Source organism: Takifugu rubripes, chromosome 21 (genome assembly GCF_901000725.2).
Source record: "Takifugu rubripes chromosome 21, fTakRub1.2, whole genome shotgun sequence".
Classification (NCBI taxonomy): Eukaryota; Metazoa; Chordata; class Actinopteri; order Tetraodontiformes; family Tetraodontidae; genus Takifugu; species Takifugu rubripes.
Genome location: NC_042305.1, coordinates 4,323,189 through 4,343,662, shown reverse-complemented (window position 1 = coordinate 4,343,662; position 20,474 = coordinate 4,323,189). Strand labels below are relative to the sequence as shown.

The following is a 20,474-nucleotide window of genomic DNA, read 5'->3' as shown; positions in this document are numbered from 1 at the left end:
ATGTGCGGCTCTCCACTTACCCACTGCTTCCGAGCATGATTTCTCCTCTTGAAGTATAGGATGAGCTTCTTCCTCATCGCCTGGTTTCTGAGGGCAGTAAAGAAACAGTACAAGAAGAGTGAAAAATTGCCAAACAGCAACAGAACCATGTGAGAAATGTACCATTCCAAAATGAAGACGAACAATATCAGAGCAATTCTACAATTCTACTTCTTTTACAGAGTGCTTTGTAGTATATTATATAACAGATCTATTCAACTGGCTGCCTGCGGGCCAGTTCCAGCCTGCCAATCAATTCGGACTGGCCCGCCTGTGGGTCAAAAATACTATTATTTATTCTATTTTTAAAGAACTATAGTAAATCCAAAATTTCTCCTATCTGTAACTATGGAAATTGTTGGATCCTAAAACCGCCAACAATGAATGCACAATGTGTAACAGCCCATTGAAATACTTTGATAGTGCTGCTTTGAAAGCTTTTGTAACTAGACAACATGAGACCAGACTCGAAACAAAAGGTGGCATGGCACCGCCACTAAAGAAAAGAAAAAATGATGCAGAAAATCGCCAATTTAACACCGACTGGACGATGAAGAATGTGTTCATTGAAACTGTCCCGGTTAGGCCGATGTGTTTGCTGTGCACTGAATGCATCTCCCTTGCCAAGGAATGTAATCTGCAGAAGCACCTAAAATCGAAGCATTCCAGCAACGATGACAATTATCCGCTGGGTTTGGATGGGCACCAGCAAAAAAACCCAAACTTTAACTGAAAACTATGAGAATAACAGTGCTGTGTACAGCCGCTGATGCTCTGCTCCTAAGAAAGCAACAGCAGCATCGTCTGAGTGGCATTTATCCTTGGGAAAAAGAAGAGGCCCTTACTGATGTCGACGCAGTAAGAGTACAGGCTAGCTGCTGTCAAGGAGGTGGTAATGGACAATCAAGTGAGAGTCCAGCTGGTTTCATGTATCAACTCGCTATCAATGCCAATCAGCTCAACCTGGGGCATCTAAAAATGTTTTTTACATACAGATCTCCATACAGATTACACAATTATGTCTATTATTAACTTATCGCATTAAATACCAGTCTCCAATGATATTTGGATCAATAAAAAAAACCTGTGATTCCTGTCTATGTCCTATAAATGCTATACTATCTCTACCCCCGGGTCTATGTTTCTTTGAGAAACATTGCATCTTAATTTTATGAGAGTATTTTGCCGAGAGAAAATAAGGTTTTTAATCGCATATTCATATTCATAATGAGAATTTTAAAAAAATATCTGAGAAATGTCCAGCCCACAAACTCCTAGCTTTCTAGAAATGTGCCCCCCGGCATATATAGCTGAATAGCCCTGCTATATGATTCTCTATATCTGATTCAACCAGTTAACATGGCACGCAGACACACACGTCTGTCCTTACATGCCACAGCTCAATAAACTCAAATGCACAAACTTGATTTCTGGCTGGAAAACACATGTGGGGAAGCCAAACTTTTAAAAAGTCTGGTCAAGAACCAGCCAATCACAGTGCTTCCCATAAAGGTCAGAGCCAGTATTCTCTTTAAGCAGCCACTCTGCTTGTATCTTGCTCTGCTGCCAAACTGAAATTTATTCTGGAAGCTTAATCTGTCAGTTGGAAGGTCACATTCCCCACTGATTAATAAAATGTTATCTTTGTCACTTCAGCTGCACCGCAGGGTTTTTCAGGTCAAAGGCAGGGAGAAGTGCGACTATTGATTTTTTAAAAGACAGAAAAAAATAATCAGAGAGTGGGAACAGACATGGGTACATGCTTCTTCAAAGGTTCATTTGTTCTGCTCTGGGCTTTTATTTAGCAAAACACCTCCATAAACTTAAATCTAGATCCATTATTTGCAACATGTCCTCATACAGAGTTTTAAAATTTCAAGCTGTATTCATGACTTTCAACCTTGTTCATATATACAAAGTACATATAGGTATATCAAGAGGTGACTAGCAGAGGGACAGACCCATAAAAAAAAATAAAAAAAAATCAAACCCAAATTTTGAGTGATTTTTCCAATTCATCACACCACCTACAGTTTCCTGGTTTACATAGAAACATTAAATGAACCAATTCCAGACTTATGCATTTATTTTCTGTAGTTTACAAAACAGAAACTAAAGAAATGATTGTGCAAGTGTTGCCCATGTTTCAGTGGGAAATTTCAGTCATACTTGAGCACATTTTTGCATGAATGTTATTCATAATTTGATGTCTGACTTCAATTCTTCATATTGTTACGTGACGCAACAGCTATTTTGCGTAGCAGATTCTTTTTCATTATTAGATATGTGACATGTATGTTAATGTTTATGAATTTTATCTATTCATCTTGTGATACCATATTGACAGCTGTTGCTACTAAGATGACCAAATAAATTCTACTTTACATTATGACAAGTTCACATCTGTCCTGTTTGTGGAGGTGGTGAGAAGAGAAAAATGCTTCACAGATTAAACAACAAAAAAATCCTTATACATTACAAAGATCTGAAGAGCACCGTCTCATGTTTGATCTACTTCACTTACTATACAGTAATAAATGCGTACCAAGTGCTTGTGAAACCTGTAAAATCTTGAGCAATTTACACATCACTGGCCTGTTTATCAATGCATCAGTGTGTAGAAGACTCACATTTTAATGTTCTCATGGTACTGCTTGGTATCAGAAGGCTGGTTGTACAGAGGCTGAAACATAAGAAGGAAGACACCAATCAATTAAATGTTCCCACTCGGTCCCATTTATAAAAATAAATGAGGAATTTAAATTCTTCCAGAAGGATAAGGAATAAGAACTCATTCAAAGAAATAATTTTTTCCTCTGCAAAGGTGGCAGGAGATCCTGGGATCAACAGGTAATTTAATACTCATGTGTGAAAGATAGAAGCTCAGACAGATTAAAGAAATAGCAGATTAAGTGTCTTTGATATTACTTACAGAAAATGGGAACATGGAGTATATTAATGCAAAGAAAACTCATTTCAAGACGTGCCAGATTAAGGCTTAAGGATGTTAGAAGAATTGCGGTCAATCTAAAACCCAAAGGTTTGTTTAATGAAGCAGAGGAAAAAAGAAAAGCATTCATTTAAAACAGTACTTATTTTAGGTTATTTGTATCTATGGTTTTAATCAGTTCAGAAATTGGGATGCAATTTAAAGATTATGTCAACCATCATCTTCAATGAAAAAAATCTAAACAGATGATTACAGCAAAAATAAATAAAGAAAATTCTGAACTAAAAAGGAGTAAACTAGTGACTAATTGATGTGACTGCTTTCGTATCTAGGGTTCAATAATTAAACTACGGGGTAAATAATCATCTCGGACGTAGTTTCTTCATCATCCGTGGCATCATTCAAATTAATAAAATTAATAAAAAAAGAAAAGCTTTCACTCACCAGCTCTACCCTAGGTCCCAGTCCCTCCAGTATCCTATGAGCTTCTTCTGCCTTTTTCTAGGAATGAAAAACAAGAAGGAGTGCATGAGCTATCTTCCTGCACCTTTGCCAATCACCATGGCAACACAGGGAGCCAGCCCACTTGGTCACTGGATGGATGGATGGATAGATGATGGATAAATAGTTGGATGAATGGAAGGATGAAGAAATGGGTGCAAGAACTATTACCAGAGCGTTTAAGTGAAGCTCGACCAAAGCTACTTCCCTGAGCTCCCTCTCTGGTAGAACAACAGAAAAAGATTACTCACCTCCTCTGAAAAAAAGGGGGGGGGGGGAGCAGGAGGCATGAAAACACGTGGGAGTGGAACACATAGTGAGTGGGAGAAAACAAAAAAGTCAAAGACTGGGATGTATACAGCGTTTGTGCTTATTTTAACCTTATACGTTAAACGTAGAAACCTGTTTCCAAAAGGAAAATGGTTTCTGATCATGTGTAAACATGAAAAACGTTCACATTTTTTGAGGACAAGCTTGGGTGAAGAATTAAAATTTTAAAATTTTAAAGAGGAAGGTTCGGGAATGGATGTAAATTGTAAAACAAACTCAACACCACAACCCACCTCCTGGAGCGACCACTAAAGGTGGCGAGGAAAGGTGACTGGAGCATGGACACGGGTGCCCTCACTGTAGCTCCACCCATTCACATCCATACATATTTAAGGTGGAGGTGGAGGAGTCTCCCTGTCATTTTTAACCAGATTTACCAGATTCTCTTTGGTGAAATGACACATGCTCTCCTGCTTCCTGTCTCAGTTCATTTAATTGGTGACACTGGCACAGTCACAGCAAGGGTGGATGGACATCCAGCAAGAAAATGTTTCAAGCTGCTACCTGCAGCTGTGTGTGTGCGTGTGCGTGTCAACCTTTATCAGTATACACCAACCATCTCACCCCCCTACTTTGGCTTCACTGTGACAGTAACACAGGAGGTGCTTTGCACAAACTCCTAAAGTTTAGCTCACACTAACAGACTTTGATGTAAAACCCCAGAAGAGCTCACGCACACAAATGAAGCTCATCCAGGCTTCCAACTGGGTCACATAGCTGTGCAAGAAGCCAAATGGAATGGTTTCGCTTTTAAATGGCACATTTTCCCCATTATCTGACACAAAAATTCAAGAAAATTTGAAAGAAATTATATGAAAAATGAAAAGTGTTTATATATCAACCAATGTGATCTATAAACACACGAGAGCACCCACCTCTATTAAGAGGTTTGATTGACCACACATGTGAATACACAACAACAGCAGATACGCAGTGTTGATAACTTCAGAAACATGAAAATTACAGAAATAAGTGGTTTAAAATGAGCAAAAGCTATGTCCTCCTACCTGATAAGGCTGAAAATGACTTCGTTTTCAGGCATGAGTCACTGAGAGTGAATGAATAGTGACTGAATGGAGTCGGATTTTCTATTTTACATGCTTCTATGCTCTCGTACATTCCACCACTAGAGGGACTTAAAGCACCAAGAATAACACCACTGTGCTTTAAATGCAGTGTCAGGTGATGAACAGTTCTGCATATACATCATTCTACCTTAGCTAATTATACTAAAGAAATTATCAGCAAATAAAGCTGATTAATCCAAAACCTGGTTTTGAGGATGTGCGCGCCTTAGATTCATATCTGCTTTGACCTCTATTTGCATATTCCTTTAGGCAAGATGTGTGCTTTTGCTCCAAGGCCCAGGTAGGAGATGAACAGTCTGTGGAAACCCCTGCTTTTGCTGACAGCCTTTCTGACGCATCAAACCAGGTGAATGAACATGACAGCAGGAACGACACTGAGCTGTGGTGAAAAACAATAAAAGCCGTGCACAGCATGGGGCTCTGCTGGTCAGCAAACATATTCAACTTACCCGGTTTTCATCATAGATGATCTGGACCAGGCTGCGGTGCTTAGCCTCACTCGGTGGTGGAGATATTGGTCGTTCCGGCTCGTGGGGCTTTGCTGCCTCTTCCTCCAGCTGTTGCTGCAAACAACAGACAAATCAGACGGTTAAAAGGCATCAAGGCTTTTACAGACAAACCCTCGTTTGTCTACTACAGGTATTCATTTTCTTGAGTTGCGGAGTTTTTGGTAGCATCATTCCCCACAGCAGAGATGAGACTGCCATTATCAGTAATAGCCACCAATCCCTCATGCCTGGTAAATCACAGACTCATTGCAATAGACCTTAAACAGGCTCAATGCCTGCTCTGACGCTGCACATGTAATAGGGAGAAGAAAAATCTGAGGCGCTCACGAATGGCTGTTATCTTAGACTAGTGGGAATTTTCAGCAGTCTTAAGAGAGGTAATCCTAGATGTATAATTCAAGCCAATAAAGCAGTGTTATGGGTCATCAGGTAAATCAATCAAACCAAGAAAGAAGTGTTTGTCCCCAGAACACACACAGTCAAATGCTCGACACTTCTAGAATAATAAATGGTGCCGACATTAAAATACTCCCAAGGCTGGGACAGATCTATTAAGTCGATTTCTTTAAGCATTCTTTTCATTTATTGAATGTCTGATAAATGTATCAAATGAGTGTACACACTTGTGAAGGCCTCAAATATTCAACTAAACCTGCGGACTAACAATCCATTAATGTGCAGCAGATCGATTTACTGTAGAAATACAGTTTAATAATCCCTCTAGAGTTGCTGCAGCTCAACATGATTTCAAGAAAGGTCCAGGCAGTTAAATCATGGTGATAAGCTGTAGATACTGGAGACTGCCTTTGAGCAGACATGTACTTCCTATCATATCGCAATTTAGAAAAATAAAAACACAGATTGAGGGACAAAGAAGATGGTACATATAAATATGAGGACATTATCTAACTGCTTACTGAGGGTGACATCCTCATCAGTTCTGTGGAAATGGTTCAAGTATTGCAAATCTGACAAGGTGCAGATGTGGCCAGTATGTTGACAGCTGGTGCCAAACTCTTCCCACAATAAGGTTACCAAGAAATGTGGGCTCACATTTGGGCAAATGTTTGTTTGCAGAGATGACATTAGCAAGCCTTTACAAGAAATAATCACTTTGTGCTTAACAATATTTCAAATTATACAAAAATATAAAACACAAGTTTGTCTTATTGTATAACATGAGACCTTTCAGCAGGGTTGAGAAGTTCTGCTCTTAAAGTTATATAAAAGTGAACTGAGATATTGCTCAAAGTTTTTTTTGTGTTTTTGTGTCAGCAGTACAAAAAATGTGTAATGTGAAAAATTAACAAGACGGTTCCAAATTAAACATGTTTAGGCAAAAGTAATTACACTTGAGACAGTTAAAAAAAATCCTTCCTATTAAACACACACTCAGGAGAAGATAAATGGACCGAGAGATCAAGTAGAGGCTGCGAGCAGCTGATGTCAGACCTGTTTGGGTTCTACTGTTCCTTTATTTCAAAACTGCTATAGACTAAACAACCCAAGATAAAAAGCAGTACAGTGGATTGGCAATCCGCAATCCAAAACAATGTTAATGTATAATAATTAAAATATCTTCTATCCAACGCAAAAAAAGAACAAAACCTGCAATAACAGATGGCATTTGCTGCTGCATCTATCAGAAACTAAAAAAGCCTTTCCACGTATGTCTGAATCTGTACTGTAATTAAAGACTTTGTACAGCATTTAGTCTTCTAATTTTACTGTAAATGCTCAGATATAAATGTGCATTCAGCTGAATCATGCTCTCTGTGGGCCAAGTGTCATCGAGTGATGTGCACACAGATAAACTACAGTTAAAGCAAACACACACACACACTCTGCATGTCATGGGAGCCTTCGAGTATACATGAGAGCAGAGGTAGATAGCTTCCTCTGCACCACTACAGGCCTTTGGCAAAAGAAACGCAACGCAATCCATGTTCATTCTCACTTTCAAATGGATAAGAGTAAAAACAAAATAGACCAGTCATCCAGGGCTTGGTTGACAGGGCGCAAGCAGGCTGTAAAATAAACCTTAGATCCCACCCATTCACAAGTTCTGACACATTTCCTTAAATACAGTTTTACAGTAACACCTAATTAGTCCAGATGTTTTAATACTACCAGAAAGTCACTCTGTAAAAATACCCATAAAAACCTAGTGTGAATGTTGCAGGAGAGTGAAGAGAAGGCATTGAAATATGTTAAAAAAATAGAGCATTGTTTCCAAAAATTGACTGAGCAGTGTAAGAAAAACACTGACTTAAACAACTGACACGGCAATACAAAACAGGAATGTCTGTCTGGGGGCCAAACGCCATTAAAAAAAACTAAGTTAAAAAGGAAACAGAAATATTTTGCCTTCATTAGCAAGAATCAATGTATTGATGGGGAAACTCGTGATGATGCAAATAAAACTATTAATGTAACTGTTTTAAAAACAGCCAAATTTGCCTCATAAGCTGTTTCCATTTCTCTCAAAAAAAGCACAAAACCTAAATAGCACAATACGAAATGGATAATAGAAACACCTGAATTACAACAGAGTGAAAGTTTTCATCGCTCTCATGAGGAATTTCAGATGTTTCTATCTAGAAATATATCGCAGAAGTGCAATGGAAATACTTTTTTTGCATTTAAATGACATGGGACCAGTGCTGCGTCTACAAGCAAACCTGGTGGTGTCACACATATGGACAGAATAAACCTATTTTATTTTATGAGGAATCCCTTAAACATACAGATTTTGCCAGTGATGACTCTCGACTGTTGTCTTCTTTTTCCCCCCCATAATATTATCAAGGCAATTGTCGATGTAAGTCCACCCACACCAACATGTAACGAGAATTACCAAGCTTGTGCCACAAACACCCTGCAATGGAAACATGTACAATTGTAACTAAAAAATTATTCTTAAGACTTAAGACAACATCAATGACCTTTAGAGGCCATAAGGTCAAACACATAAGGTGAAAGTTCAAAAAAGCCAAGCCAAAATAATTTGATAGTAATAATGGGCACAACTTAACTCAGTATATTTAAATGAACCTAATGTAGTTAAATTATTTTTAGGTAACAAGCGTACTGCTCATCCCTCAACACCCAAATATTTGCATGTGATGAATTCAAGATTCAATGAATTTGCTGTCCACCGCTATTCACAACAGTAATAACAATAAAAAAAATAACAACAATAATAACAGACTAATGCAAGTGCAGCTCCATCTTGTGTTTGATACGACATATGTGGAAATAACTGAGGAATTAACTCAAAGTTAGTGATTTCTTTTATACTGCAGAGTGCAATGAGAAGGTAGAGAGTGAATCTAGCCATGAGACCTTCCTCTAAATATGGCAAGCAGCCAAAAGGGGAGACTATGCTGCAGGAATGCAAGTGGTTTAAGCAGTCACAAAACCACCACCATAATCCCTCTCCTCCCGCAGGGAAGCCGTTATTTATAGCCTTATATATTTTTAACCTACTTTCTAAATAAAAAGCCAAAGAGAGGAGAGGAGAGTAGAAAAGGAAATGCAGCTGCCTGGAGGAATGTGTATACAGAACTGGGTATGAGGGGGAAAAAAAATCTTTCTCTCATATTAAGGTTGCCAGTCCTGGCAGATGTAGACATCTACATGCATGTCACGCACGGGCTTTTCTTAGAGGCCGCTCTAAAACGTTAAGAATCTGAAATGTCTACAGACAAAATGTGCATGGCATTCATATTAAACAGTTTTTTCTAGGTGTGCCGGCATTACAGACCATGTCAAGTCACAGCCACAGTTAATCAGCTTTTCCTCCTCTGCTGTGCAGCACAGACACGCACATGCACGCTCACACTGGTGACTGCCACAACACAGCTTTCAGTAACATGAATAGAGTGACGGTTTTCACATTTCAACATAATTCTACCTTATCGGGATTTTCTTATCGGGAGTCTATTAATCTTCCGTTTCGCTCAGCCAACATTTCAATTTCTACAGACGTGTCCAGCAGCAGAGAAGGAATGACAGTACAACATTCCAACAAGGCTTCTTGGATTTGACCTTGCTTGTTAAATTCCACTGTAGTTGCACTGTTGTTCATAGAAACTTGTAGGTGCAAGTTTTGATTTAGTTTGGGTTTTTCATTTCCTTTTAAAAAAAAAACATATGGTACAGAATAAAGGACAGAAAACAAAACAAACAGACATGCTGGTGTGTGTAATATGTAACAGGGTTACGTGTGTGTGGGGGTGTCTTAAAGGGCAACACTGTTGAATTTCTCTCCAAGCAAACACAGTTTTGAGCAGATGCTTTGGTGTGCTGACCTGTTTCTTGCGAAGCTTGGAGATCTGCTGCTCCACCATGGTGATCTCTCTGTCTACTCGGTCCATGTTCTGTATCAGCTCCTCCTTTGAAAAGCGAGCTGGCACCAAATCCAAATCAGGATCCATGTGGACTGGACTCACAGGGGAGATTGGCTCCAGTTTCCCCATGGCACTTCCACGATCCTGCAAAGGATTAGAAGTTGTTTTTTTTGTTTGTTTTTTTTAAATAACAGTGTATCACAACATGATGTCACCCATACACAGTCCATATCTTGCGTTGAGGTAAAACATGGCCTCTGCCCTATTTAATATTCGGTGTGGGAAATGTAAAATGTAAAAAATGTTTATTTTTCCAAACTATACATCCATTCTCTACAGTTTCATGCGTATTTAGTTGATCTTAAAATCACTATACCAGACTTGCACAACGTGCTGTGGACAAAGCGACTCACTGTAACGATATTTTGCATGCTTTTATTGTGCTTTATGTGTTAGCAAATGCCTTGGACTAAAAATACAACTGGTGGGAGGCAGATGGGGAGAATAGAGACTAAAACCAATCTATACCATCTGAATCTGTAACAATTTTGTAACCTCCGATGGAGACCATTTTATTTTAATATTAGATGGATTTTTTAATAATAATTCTCTGTAAATGTATTTTAAATAACTCCATAATGCTTGAAATGACGATGAGGAACAAAGTCCAACTTAAATGTTTAGATAAATTGGTTTCCTGCTAAGACCTCTAACCAGGTCAACTTTCCAGCCAAAACTTGGGACATAAAAACAAATTACTACTCATGTCTTGCATTTGTCTCGTGGACACTCTGGATTCTGATTGGCTTGCGTTGTGCAAAATCCTACAAATGTCTGCTTGGTCACACGATAAGACAATTTAACATAATCTGTTCCCACAGAAGGATTGAGTGCTTATGTAACAACACACACTGAATTATACAAACGCTAAGAGACAACCCACTCATTCCACAGCCTGTTCCTCCATATCTGTAATGCTCTTGTACATTCGCTGCATGTATTAAAGCCTTCAACGATCTTAGTCAACACTGTGAGTGCGACTGTGGATCTGCCCTTCATTGATTTAAAGCGCCTGGCATGAAGGTTAGGTAACTGGCTAATCTGCACCAAGCAGGTTGTAATCTAGTCCCATAAACATGTGATGGAATTGTTGATTGCAGAGAATGTCAGAGATTAACTTTTGACTAAAAACTTTTCAGAAAATTGTTTCAGGAACATTTTGACAATATTTCAAATGCTATAAAAAAATAATAAAAAAGACTAGTAGATTCCAAGAATCCTCTGTCAAATACGCATGTTAACACCGGAACCTAAATCCTGCTTAAAACTTTTATTTATAAAATATAGTGTGTTGATCCTCAAAACAGAGCCTGCAGAACTGCCAAGCAGGTCATTTTTCCACCTATTTAGAGTTACACCCAAAACTACTCCAATTAATTGGAATACCTTCCATGAGACCATAGATAGGTTGTCTTCTTTTGGAGGGGTAGCCTCTGTGAAAGGATTGCCGATTGAGACGGCAGATTATAGAGTTGATTCCGATTTGAGACTTAAGACACTCAGACAGAGTTGAGTTGTCTTCCTACAATGAACGTTGTTCAACTTAAAAACAAGCAGCATTATAGGCACTAGTAATATATCAGGTTGCCCCTTAGCTTTGATCATCAGCCTCCTATCCAGAACATCATAATTTAATGGGATCTTCTTTGGCCCATTATCAACATTTCCTGAAAATTTCCGTAAAATCCAGTCACAACTTCTTGAGTTATGTTGTCAAACGGAAGACATAAACTCAAACGCTGGAGCACATAACTTTGCCAGAGGTAAACCTCCCTGCCAGAGGTAACCACTGTATAGAGAAAACAATAAGGTTGAGGGTTAAGAAATTCTACCTACATCTGTGTCTGAAGTTTAAGGGCACACCTTTTCAACTGGTGTCCAAAGGAAGCACATATATTGCACAAAATAGTACGCACCTTACAGCAATTAGACCATGCACTAAAATGTTAAAACTTGCTTCCACGTTTTAACAAATGTGTATTTTTTTCATCAATCAAGTAATGTCTCGGAAAACAGAAGGTTGCTAAACCTTTGGAAAATAATTTCTCCTGATATTATGCACTGGTTTAGATCAGCTTAAATCATGTAGGACTGAAGTACTGAGCAGAGCGACCCATTAGCTGCAACTACATCTGTAAGATGGTATGAAAAGGTCATAGTTCAACAGCTTAGCCCTGGGTCCAGAATATCTTATGGCTTATATACGTCCTCCATGACCCCAGTCGCATTCGGAACATACCAATGCAACACGACTCCAGATGTGTGTGTCAACATTTTCTATTGCATCTCAGTGGATTGGCTCCTCAGTTTTGCATTTGACATTGAGGTTATGTTTTCTAGTCTAAAGTTATATAAAACAGACTGTTTCACATTACCTTTACTTTACATTATATACATTATTACCATCATGAAGCAGAATCTCCTGCTCACAAAAAGAAAAAGGCCAGCTAAACCTGTCAGCAGCCACACCATTGTCTTTGGATTTTATGGCTGATCTTTACAATGTTTAAGCCAAAGACCCTGCAAAGAAAAGGGTTAAATCTGAAATGTAGGAAAAATTTATCCCACCATCTTGTCAGTCTACCATAGGCTCAAGCTAAAGGTTGATTGTAAAGTATTTGTGGACTAAGACACAACATCTGCAGCTGCTCCAGCACAAGTGTGCCTGCAGAAGCCACAGCAACCATCTGATTTTCAGTCATACCCAGTGTGCAACATCTTTTCCATGTTGATTTTGTCATGGGTTAGGAAACCAGCTCAGAAGACCCACAACCTACTCTACATTTATATGTTTATGCCTGGATTTGACCTTTTTCATTTTCCCCTTTATGTGCATTTCCTATTTGCTCTTTGACTTGTTTTGTCTGTATTAACATTTCATCGGCTCTTGCACCCCACAATCATTTGCCGAACAGTGTGTTCACAAAGTGATTGTATCTGACCGAACTTGCATAACAGGTTTCCAGTCTGCTGTGCTTTGAGGGGAATTTCTGAAATATTTCCCGTGTCACTTTAAAGACACAGTGTTATTTTATGTACGTAATCTTTGTTATTGTTGCGTCTGTTTACTATTCCTTGGCTGTCAGTTTTGGCTGCTTGAGAACTTCTTATGTCAGGAACATCCCTTCATCAACTGAATTACTATAGAGCTCAAGTCTCACCATCTTTCAGTCTTTCTCGGTCGCCTCGATTATTTATTAATTGCTGTTTCACAGCTCCTAACCCTATTCTAATGCTCACGTATGACGAATGACATGCTACAACTTTGTTGTGGATTCTGGAGGGAATTCTGATCTACCAAAGATAATGTGTGATGATTAAAGCGAAGGGACATCAACCTACTATGTTATGTAACCCCGTATTACTTCTGTATTACTGCATTACTATATATACTGTACAGTGTGCAGGTCACAATATGTGGGGATATCAGTCGCTTGGCAGAAGTCTGCACTCTGTTTATAATAAATTAGAATTTAAATATACTTTAAAAGGCAAACACGTTTAAAATCAATATATAATGAGTTTCTGTCATCTTGGCAAACTCATGATACTATTAATGACATTATTATTATTATTATATATCACAACAAAAAGGTAAAATAGAATAAAACATACAGGCATAAATGATACAAATTGTATTTAAAATTTTACGTAAAAGTGAGCTTTGGGTTCCAAATGTATTTAAAAACATGACAAATCTGTCTACATTTCATCATTGTTATAGTGTACGTGCAATTTGTTCAACACACTAACCTTAGTTAAATCTTCAGACACTCCTAGAGGCAGCGGAGGCCGGTGGCTGGATGGCCTCATCAAAGACTCTGGCGGGATCTCTAACCGTGGTCGTTTGATCTCAGCATACTCCACCTCTGATTGGCCACTGGCCTCTGGCAGGTATATGTGCTCATAACGGATGTGTTGCTCTTGTCCTCTGCAACAGAAACAATACCTAATTTTGAGGAAACAATAATATTTAGCGACAGACATGGAATATGCACAAGTTTTTTTTCCTGCTGTGACAATTTTTATCCTTTAAGAAGAAGAATATTTTCTGAAAATAAACTACCACCCTCACAGTTGTGGATTCTGTCAAAATTATAATTGAAAATATTTTATACAAATAATTAAAATGAGTTCAATGCTGTAAACTCCACGTGATGTTGCTGGCTTAGGAGGTATGAGGATGTTAAAAATGACATTATTACAATTTTAACTGCATTTTAAATGAGGATGATCTAAATCTGTATTTTCCGGTTACGCAATCACAAAGGAAAATAATTTCCTCAAAACCAGGCCAGGAAATGGGTAAAAAATATGGTGATTTTATGTCACCACCATGATTTTATGTCTTTAATATAGCTATACTTGTTTTGATTATTTAACCAGGATTGTTCTAAAAAGCCAGGAGAGTAAAAAAAAAAAAAAATCAGCAGTGAAGTGGAAACAACATGCTAAACTGTGATCTGGTCACGAGGACACAAGTGGTTGGTGGTGAGCCTGCGTGTTGCCCATTTTAGCAGCACATTTTATGAGACCACGTGCAAATTGATCTTTTCTTCTTTTTTGCTGTGTGTGTGTGTGCGTGTGTGTGTGTGTGTGTGTGTGTTCATCAATCTAGGAGAGTACAGATGCACAGATCATCTTGGTCTATTAGGTGTTGGAAGGAAAAGGCACTACCTTTTTATTAAATGTCCTTGGATCTAAAAGAAACAAACTGAAGATGTGTGACTGTGACATCAGTAAGATGTATCAAAATTGCACAGATACCAATTGCGATGGTTCCTATTGCACATGTTTTTTTCCTCACTCATTCATTCATTTATTGATTCATGTGCACTTCCTAATCTAAACAGAGAGCTGGGACTTACATAATCACATCAACTCTAGCCCCCTCCTGTTCCCATCCCTCCCTCTCCCTCTCTGTCCCTCTTGTGATTGTGCAGAATAATCTGATCCCTGGAGGGGAATTGTCTGGAGAAAAAGGGTGACTGGACAACAGACAGCATAATGATTCACGAGCCAATATTTTCTTACAGGTCCAGGACCACAATACAGCAGTTACAGAGATCCTGCACACAGACAGATGTGCAGTACATTGAAGATACCCTGGTGTCTCGGTGGTCACAGACAAAACCTCCGGTGCGAATTCTCTCCTTGTGGGGAGAATTCCAAGAGCTAAATGACTGACAGAATTGACTGTACATTAAACGATAACACTATATACATCGTCAAACTGTTAATCATTTTTCAATAGTCATAGAGATTGCAAAGAGCTGAACACCAGCAATATGTTCACCTCTATGGAGAGGTATACATTCATACGGCAGTGACACCCATCAAAGTCTTTTTGTATAGTTAGAAGAAAACCACCATATCTAAACTTTAAAATGTTCTTTTTAACTACCAGCACAAGGACACACGGTTTTATTCGCTCAGTGTCTTGGAACTCCATAATAAATCTGTTCACTTTCTTGCATCCAAATATATAATGGTCCATTTAAGATAATGAAGGAACATAAAGGTTCCTTTATGTTCACAATATCCGTGGAGCAGATGAACGATAAACGTATAAATGGAAGCAGAGCTGTCTCATTGAGCTTATTTATATGTTATTCTTTTTGTGATGGTTCTTAGGACATACGTTTATCATGTTCGTATCACCAGTCTGGGTTGTTTTTCTCCTTGAATTATGTAAAAGCTACAAATTTAGATTCACATGATCAATTTACTTATTGCTTGGCTGCATATTTTAATCCACATTAGTTAGTGGATTCATTTACTAATCGCTAGCTAAGCTTGAACTCATTTTCAACCTGTAATTCCACTTGTACTTTACCAAAATCAGCTCCTCTGTCTGAATGATACAACTCAATTGGAAAATACTGTACACCCAAAGACGAAAAGAAATAAATTATGAGTGCAGATTGTAGAGTGCGTCCCGAACAATAATCAGACTTTGTTGGCCCCAGAATGCAATGCACCATTGGGTATCACGGCAGCAAGTAGTTGAGTAAAACAACAGCATGAGTTATTGGCACAGCAAAAGTACAACCGATTACATCATTTGAATTTTTGGCACCAATAATCATGTTTGTATTATCTTAAATCCCAGTATTAAATTGTATACTAATCACTATCTTATCAAGCAAGGGAGCAATATGTCTGTTTAAATTGCTTGTTCATTTACTGTATACATTTGTGTCTCTTTCACCAAGTATCAAAACAAGAATTCTCAAGCCTTTTTGACAAGCTTTGACATTTTTTCCCCAAGCTGGCTGAGGTGAAACGGTTCAACATCAGTGACCTGTAGAGGGCTTTCACTCATTCATTCAATTCTTTATTTGAGACTCCATTGCAGAGTCCGTAGAACATAAGAGGAAATAAGTAAATTTACAAGATTCACAATACAGTATATACCGGTAAATATTCAAAACTGCTCGGATAGAAGTCAAACACTTAATCAAGGCAAACCAAAATAACCTGACAGAAATAATGGGTGGAACAACTTAATGTACTGTAATTAAAGTACTGTAATGTAATTAAGTTACTTTAACATTTGTATCAGTCATATTTAATATTCAAAATCTTTATTGTACGCCACATACGACTGTTCTCAGAACTAAGACATAAAAAACACATTGAAACTAATGATGGGTTTCTATTTTGCTTTGTTGAAAGCAAAACAATCATTTCTCATTGTGTTGAGTGTGTCTTTTCCCTTTTTTTCGCATTTATGTTTCAAGTTTGACGCTAGTTTGTGACAAAGCTGCTTGAAGCTTAAATCATGAGTTTGCCAAGTCATTAGCAAACAACCATGTTGGTGTGGTGAAAAGGGGCAGATAAAACACAAGCTGGCCACATTCTATGCAAAGGGTGAATCTGCAAAGGGTTTTAAAACGACAATAATGTCACTGATCGGATCAGTAAATTACAAGATTTATTATGGCCAATCTTAAAAATTGTATAAAATGCAAAACATCGAATGTATCGAAAGTAGCGATCACATCAGCCAAAAGTCACGCCAACACACTCTTTCGACAACTTTCTGGGTTGGTAAAAACATTTCACTCAAGACTCTATATTACGTAATTCAGGAATTCAACTAAATTGAAAACATGTATAAATGATCTTTTGATTTATCCTGTTATCCTATGTACCGTAATTTCTGGAGTACAGAGCGCACCTGATTATAAGCATTTAAGCATATACGCATATAAGCCGCATAATCTAATTTTAGAAAGAAAATCAATTTTGTACTTATACAAGCCGCACCGGATTTTAAGACGCAGGTATCCCACGTAGTAATATGAAAAATTAGATCGAAAACATTCAGTACCGGTATATGTTTTTATTACCGTAAGAGACGACCGTCACACTGACGAGTGACAGACAGGTAAGAAACAACAGCTACTCTTTTCACTTGTATGTTTATACAGAGACCTTAAATCCAATTTTTATCACGTCAGGATTTTTTTACTTTTCATTTAATTTAATCCACTTAGCAACATAAATATACTGTACCGGTAAATGCTTTTTTTTTTCTAACGGTGTCTGTAATGCAGCAACCTTGAAATATACGTTTGTATCAGCTACACACAAATTACGTTGTTTATGCTTTTTTACTCAAACAATGAACAATCTAAAAACCCGATGGCCCACCTCTAAAATCTTCTATTTTCATCGCGGTGGCGATTGCTTTTGCCTTCCGTCTGATTTGTACAGCGGAAACACCGTGGCCGCCTGTTCTCTGTGTGTTGACCCAGTCTTCCAGAACGTTTTCAAGCTCGGGCCACCTGCGATGTTTATGTCTAAAAGCTTTTGTCGTCTTTTTGCTTTGGATCAGTTCTTCCAACTTCTCGCCATTGATTACCGTAATGTATGCCAAGATTATGCACGGCAGCTCAATTTCCTTCTTCAACTGCCAGAGTGATCGCTTTTAACTTAAAAGTCGCATCATATGCTTTTCTTCTAGTATTTTCCTTGTTGATGAGGGTTAGTAAAAATGACTGATTCACAATAGTTGTGATAGTGCGCCACGAAAAAAAACATAAATAAGCCGCACCGTAGAATAAGCCGCAGTGTTTAAAGTGCAGAAAAAAAGTAGCGGCTTATAGTCTGGAAATTACGGTACATGATGCAAAATTCCTCCACAAATCAGCAAAGCCAGATTAATAATGAAGAATTTTGGTTGGCACAAAACCTGAACCTCAAGAGACAAATTATAATAAAACAATGCTCTGCCTGGCTGCCCATTGCTCTACTGAAGATAGTAAAACTGCATAAGCTCCATTTCCCAGCAGTGGTGTTAAAAATAGCATTACAGAAGAACAGCTTTTGGATCTCAATTATATAAGGATTACACAAGTAGAGTTAAACAACCACGAGCTTTGGCAGAACAATGATATTTAACATGGCATGCATTGACACAACATTGACATTTTCACACACAGTGATTTCAGAATCATTTAAATGGCAACAGCTCAACAGTCGATATCCTGTGAATTAATTGAGAAAAATGATCTTAACATGACGCCCAAAATAATTCAGGGCACTAACCAGCATAGTGCACTAACCTTTCATTTCCAGGCTGAAACTCTGAGAGCAGAGAAGGCCGTCTGCGGTGTGGTTGAGTCAAGTGGGAGCTGTAGTCTCTGACATGATGAGAGTGGTAGTCAACCAGTCCCACATCCTGGAAAAAAATAAACATTTTGTCAGTACAGACCTGGTCATCCTCCTTTTATAAGTAAATAATACATTTTGTATTTCCCCTCTCCTGCCAGCTATCATGGCACAGACTCCTCCCACTTCCTTGTCAGACAACAACCATTGACCCTACTGGAGACGTGCATCTCAGTAAATCAACAGCAGGGATACAGCCTGTCAACCCCCATGTCCTCCTAAATGTAAGAAGAGTAATTGGTTGGATTGACCACGGGTGCAGCTGCGGGGATCCTGCAAGTTATGTTTTTACTTCTGCTGCCATACTGGAACAAATAGTTTTACAAATACTTGGGGTCACTGAACAAATCCCTGCACAAGCCACTGGCCCCTCTTTGAAACACAGACAGCTTTGTCTGTGGTATGTACACAATCGTGAAAATAATAGGAGAGACCTTAATGGAACCATACAATGACAACATGAACTTTCAACTGAAACATCTAATGAGGGAGCACCTTTGTGTGCACAACACTATAACCTGTGTGTTGGGAAAGCTCCATTGGGGCCCCCGAGGTCAAGCTCTGCATGGGTTCAAAGTAATACCTTGTTTACCAAATATCACCAAGCAGACAGAGCCAAACCTACAAATCCAATAAAACAGCTTAAATGGCTTCACCTCAAAAGAAGAGTCACTGTAGTAAGTTCTTACTGTGTGTGCCCGTTGCAGCTGAAGTGGGAGAGAGGCGGGGTTTGGAAGATGCCGAGCCTCCACAGTCCTCCGGGTCGTTGGCACAGATTGGGGATGAGAGGACATGGTGGCACTGCCGCTTCCTCTATAAACAGGAAGTGGGTGTGGCTCCTGAACAGACGCTGTGCATTATTGGTTATTTTCCTTAGCCAGCAAACTGTAGAGAGAAAAAAAAAGAGAAAAGCTTTAACAACTCCATCATATGAACACCACAACTGTTTACTAATTAATATCTGGTAATTTTCTGTCATTTTGACCACTAAGAGCAGACTACAAGAACGTGTTGACCAATTCACACACATTCATACACTGGTGGCGGAGAATGACGGCAGGTTCAAACTGAACGTGAAAGCGCCGCAAAGCAATCAAACTACATTTTTTGTCCAGTCCTCTTCATTCCATTGCTACACCCAGAGTAAGCCTCAGAAAATTGGTTCCTAAACTGACCCTCAAGCGCCTGAGTGCACAAAAATGACGTGCGTTACGGCCAGCACAGCAAAATCTCCCAGGTGATCCACTGATGGGGATGGCTCCTTGTGTTGACCAAAGTTCAATAGTAAGTATTCTGTAGTGACAATATATGCAGTGCAAATCTGCAGCGACAGTAGCAGACCTCCTTAAGAGCGTCCCATTACACACTCCCCTCGCTGATTCTTTCCCTCTACGATGGTTAAGGCACGATGACCTGACCTCCTCTGCCTTTGATTGGCCAGGGCAGCTGCAGTTATGAGTAAAACATTCCTAAACTTACCTAGGGAAAAAATACCTCGATAAAAGCAAATAAGTGTTACGTGCATGCCCGGATGTAGTTTGCAAACAAGCTGCAGGACTGCTTGATGAAAAAGAGAGTGAAAGAAAATGCAGAAGAGTTATCACAGAGAAAGCAAAGAGAAAGAAGAAAAAAGAAGAGTAAAAAGGGCAAGAAACTGCTGAGTCTAGCTTAAACTGTGATATAAAAAAGAGACACATTTGTGCTGTACGTATTTTAAGTCTAATTAAAAATGTTTGCATTTCACCACTTTTTGCTGACGTTACCTTATTAATTGGTCCAATGTGGGGGCTCCCTGTGAATTTTTGCTTGGGGCCCCAACATACTGTGCAATCATCCCTGTACTGAAGGAGCCATGGAAAATATTCCCTCCCCCACAATGCTCCCTCCACCTTCTGATTTTTCTGAGGAACCCGTCCATTTTGTCATACAGCTGAATGGCACGTGTGTAACGCCCTTGCAAAAAAAC

General features: G+C 38.8%; 1 protein-coding gene across 8 annotated transcripts in view; it reads right to left on the bottom strand.

Annotated features, from left to right (window-relative positions):
- Nucleotides 1-20,474, bottom strand: part of ncor2 (nuclear receptor corepressor 2) — a 68,671-nt gene that overhangs the window by 35,794 nt on the left and 12,403 nt on the right. For 7 of the 8 annotated variants that reach the window (XM_029830073.1, XM_029830066.1, XM_029830068.1 and 4 more), the window contains exons 2-9: nt 19,198-19,393; nt 18,403-18,518; nt 13,583-13,778; nt 9,731-9,913; nt 5,358-5,471; nt 3,434-3,490; nt 2,670-2,722; nt 21-87 (exon numbers count right to left, since the gene is read on the bottom strand). In XM_029830073.1, coding sequence (XP_029685933.1) covers nt 21-87; nt 2,670-2,722; nt 3,434-3,490; nt 5,358-5,471; nt 9,731-9,913; nt 13,583-13,778; nt 18,403-18,518; nt 19,198-19,302 — 891 coding nt within the window. In that variant the 5' untranslated portion in view covers nt 19,303-19,393. The remainder of the gene's footprint in view (nt 1-20; nt 88-2,669; nt 2,723-3,433; nt 3,491-5,357; nt 5,472-9,730; nt 9,914-13,582; nt 13,779-18,402; nt 18,519-19,197; nt 19,394-20,474) is intronic. The other variant, XM_011615227.2, reaches the window with a different exon arrangement.